General features: G+C 45.9%; 1 protein-coding gene across 3 annotated transcripts in view; it reads left to right on the top strand.

Moving 5' to 3' along the window:
• Positions 1-3,944, top strand: part of LOC106816825 (methylcrotonoyl-CoA carboxylase subunit alpha, mitochondrial-like) — a 20,185-nt gene that overhangs the window by 7,296 nt on the left and 8,945 nt on the right. For all 3 annotated transcript variants that reach the window (XR_001394944.1, XR_001394943.1, XM_014821460.1), the window contains exons 5-9: positions 412-559; positions 1,686-1,807; positions 2,225-2,336; positions 2,773-2,854; positions 3,815-3,942. Coding sequence is in view for 1 of the 3 variants with exons in the window: in XM_014821460.1 (XP_014676946.1) it covers positions 412-559; positions 1,686-1,807; positions 2,225-2,336; positions 2,773-2,854; positions 3,815-3,942 (592 nt within the window). In the remaining 2 variants the exon portion in view is untranslated. The remainder of the gene's footprint in view (positions 1-411; positions 560-1,685; positions 1,808-2,224; positions 2,337-2,772; positions 2,855-3,814; positions 3,943-3,944) is intronic.

Genomic DNA, 3,944 nt, shown 5'->3' with positions numbered 1-3,944 from the left:
CTCCGCCTAGGAGTATCGTATTGACAAGCGGTTGGTCTTGTTTTAGAGAGCAAAGAATTCTGCTTAATGCAATACCATGAAATTATTCTAGACTCGCAGGCAAAGTAGAATAATGTAGTCGTGAAATAGCACTATTTTCCCGTTTTTCCGTTGTACACTCTAGGTATTATCCGCTCTTGATATCTATGTATATATTATGATGAAGCCATATGCTGTCATAGTGTAATCTTGTCGTACTCATCACACTAACTAGATATTGTCAGAGCAGTTGGGGGCGTGGCCAAGATTAGAATTCCGGAATAGAACCCCTCCAGAATGGAAAAACCAGAATGGAAGATGAAAACGTGAAAAACGAAAGTTTTTCGATGTGTGGACTAATTCTAATGATTGAAATTCCCGATTCTACATTAGCACGTCTAAAGCCATCATGTCAGCTGCTGGCGTGCCGGTCATTGAAGGGTACCACGGCGAAGACCAGACGGATGCCAAGTTGGCAGAGGAAGCACAGAAAATCGGCTTTCCTGTAATGATAAAGGCAGTACGAGGGGGTGGTGGAAAGGTGAGACTGCGCCTCAATTAATTTATATTTATATTAAGTAAAAATGTATTCTGTATTGGTTCAACTAATAGCTAGGTAAAATTACTCGGCATTAGGTTGTAATATACTTATAATTTATTGTAGATGAATACTGTCTGATAGTGTACAGATAGATGGTGTTAGATGGCCATGCGTGTTTTTGGTCGCAGTTGCCGTAACTGTAGAATACTAACAAATATCGGTAACAACGTGGATAAACGCGGAATCCTCGGGGCGTTGTCCAACTTGGATAATTCCAATCCATTCCAGCGGTGAGAATTCCAAACCGTTCTGACGCAGAGAATTCTTAATCGTTTTCCCCCTAATATACAGGTTAATATCAAGAGCATATAAAGAAGGAGAGCGTACAACGGTGAAATGCTGAAACCATGTTGCAGTATTAGTCGAATTAAGAAACTCCCCGTTTTATTTTGACGATTCTTTGCAGTTTTATTGATCAGCTGTCCTACCTTGTTAATATAAAACAAACCACTTGTCCCTACGATGCTCCTACACTGAGATAATGAACGGTGAAAATCTGGTATTTTCGCCGAAAACCGACTCGAGATCACTGTTTACTGCGACCCTCTCTTGCTTTGTGGCCAGTGTATTGCTTCCGGTCGCCGCTGAGTAGCGCCATGGTAGCGCTGACTCACATCAGTACTACAGAGTTTACTATACATCCAGCGTGAGGTGGGCACAGGTGGGGGTCATCACTATGGCAATCAATAACAGACGTCATTCATTCCATTTGTCAATTATTGACGGAAACACGCGAGGTTTCCCGAAGTTATCTCAAAGCGAGAGACAGTCGCAGTAAACAGTGATCTCGAGTCGGGTTTCGGCGAAAATACCCGATTTTCACCGCTCATTATCTCAGCGTAGGGGCATCGTAGGGACATGCGGTTTGTTTTATATTAACAAGGTAGGACGGCTGATCAATAATGAATCGTCAAAATAAAACGGGACAAGTTTATTAATTCGACTAATACTGTAACATGGTTTCAGCATTTCACTGTTGTACGCTCTCCTTCTTTATCCGCTCTTGTTAATATGAAGAATGTATTAATGTGAAATCCTAAAGAAGCGCGTTTGCATCCACACGCAGGGAATGAGGATCGCGATGTCGGAGAAGGAGTTCAAGGAGCAGCTGGAGTCTGCGAGAAGAGAAGCCCTGAAGTCGTTCAACAACCAGGAGATGCTGCTTGAGAAATACATTGCCACGCCGAGGTACGGTTCTCTCAGCGAAATCGATCAATCAACTCAATCGATCAATCAATCACTTAGGGAAATCAATCAGGGTCTGCCGTTAATTTATTCCCGCTTCCCCCTTCGAGTAGGGCTGAGCTAATATGAGCTAAGTCTGAGCTGTCAAAGCTAACGCTGGGACGTCTGTAACGGATTAATTTCTCCGAAGCTAAACTAACACGAGAATGCTTGCTGTAAGGGCACCGCTAATTCACACTTACGGCAGTAATTCGAACTCTTGCGGCAGGCCTACTGCCAACGTTAGTTCGCGATTACACCAGAGTACACCTGTAATTCCTAAATAAAGAGTACACACGACGTCTGCGCGATATCTCGAGTCGAGCGTCTCTTTTCGATCGTTGCGGCGTAACCGAGCGTTTTCTCGCCCGCGTGTCGCAGGCACGTTGAGGTCCAGGTATTCGGCGACCAGCACGGTAACTACGTGTACCTGTTCGAGCGAGACTGCAGCGTGCAGCGGCGCCACCAGAAGATCATTGAAGAGGCGCCTGCAGTACGTATACCTCCACCCCCTGCGCCTTCTTTTTCTCGATAGTTTCTTTGGTGCGTTACCCTTTATTCCATCTTCTTCTCGATAGTTTCTTTGGTGCGTTACCCTTTATTCCATCTTCTTCTCGATAATTTCTTTGGTGCGCTACCTTGACTCCACCTTCTTCTCGATAATTTCTTTGGTGCGTTACCCTTTATAACGTCTTCTTCTCGATAGTATCTTTGGTGCATCATCGTGTCGTCCCCATGACCGTCCATACTTGCTGCATACAACAGCGAGGGGGTGAAATAATTTCAACATATTGAGATCATTTACGGTTTACCCCTGTGACAGTCATTCTTGCGTTAGTCTGTTAGTGACTCTTCAAAGTGTGACTACACTTAGAAGTGGGTGACTTCTATATAATGGATACCTGTCTGAAAATGCTACTACTATTCAGCCAGGGATATCGGAGGCGGTGCGGCGAGAACTGGGAGAGACGGCGGTGAAAGCAGCGAGGGCCGTGGACTACGTGGGAGCCGGTGAGTCGTCGACATCTTTGCGCAGGAGCCGGTACTGCCTGGCTGCCACCTTGAGTTGTTTCCCAGTTCTTCTACAGTTCTGCTCAATTCTGATCAGTTTCTCCCAGTTCTGCTCAACTCTGACCAGTTTCTCCCAGTTCTGCTCAACTCTGACCAGTTTCTCCCAGTTCTGCTCAATTCTGATCAGTTTCTCCCAGTTCTGCTCAACTCTGACCAGTTTCTGCCCACCGCTGCTCACTTCCATGACTAATTTCGGGCACGGTGAACTTACCGGTGTTTAGACTTACTGTGAGCAGGGTGTAAAAACAAAAACCGCGTGAAAACTGGACGTATATGAGGTCAGTCTACACATAGTCGATCAACACACACAGCAATCAAGGCCATAATAAAAATATTGTTTGTTTGCCGTCCCCCTTTTTTGTACAAATTGTATCGCTGTACATTATATAAATCTGTAGGCAATAAATTATATGTACCGAGCAAAACAAACATTCAACATAAAAGGTATCTCCACACAAGCACACCCGAGCATGTAGACACCATGCTGAATTTGTAAAAAGACCCCTCTTCAAAAAAAGAAAAACGCCTACCTACCTACCCAAACTTTTCAGCCTGGGTCGGGTGAGGGGAAACAAATATTTTTACCTCCGCCCACGGAGTGGAGGGGAGCTTATGTGATCGGGTCTGTGCGTTCGTGTGTGTGTGTTCGCGCGATCGATATTAGCGCGTCAGCGAGCAAGCCAGCCAGCGCAGCGAGCGTGTACATGTGAGCGAGCAGCAGGAACGAGCGGCTGCTACGAGCTATGTTGCTGGCGGAGGTATGCACTCTCCGTGAGTGCCCTCTGTCTAGTTTCAATTGTGGCCCAATGAGATTACGACGCGCAGGAATGTTATTGTACACTTTATACTGTATAGTACGGTGATGCCGTGTCTCACGGCACCATACTTCGTGTTCGGCAGGCACGGTGGAGTTCATCATGGACGCCGGTCAGAATTTCTACTTCATGGAGATGAACACGAGGTTGCAGGTGGAGCACCCGGTCACAGAGATGGTCACGGGGGCTGACCTCGTGGAGTGGCAGATCAAGGT

The sequence above is a fragment of the Priapulus caudatus genome, unplaced genomic scaffold (genome assembly GCF_000485595.1).
Source record: "Priapulus caudatus unplaced genomic scaffold, Priapulus_caudatus-5.0.1 Scaffold1498, whole genome shotgun sequence".
In the NCBI taxonomy this organism is placed as follows: domain Eukaryota; kingdom Metazoa; phylum Priapulida; class Priapulimorpha; order Priapulimorphida; family Priapulidae; genus Priapulus; species Priapulus caudatus.
The sequence above is the reverse complement of the archived record's forward strand: the minus strand, read 5'-3'. Positions and strand labels throughout refer to the sequence as shown.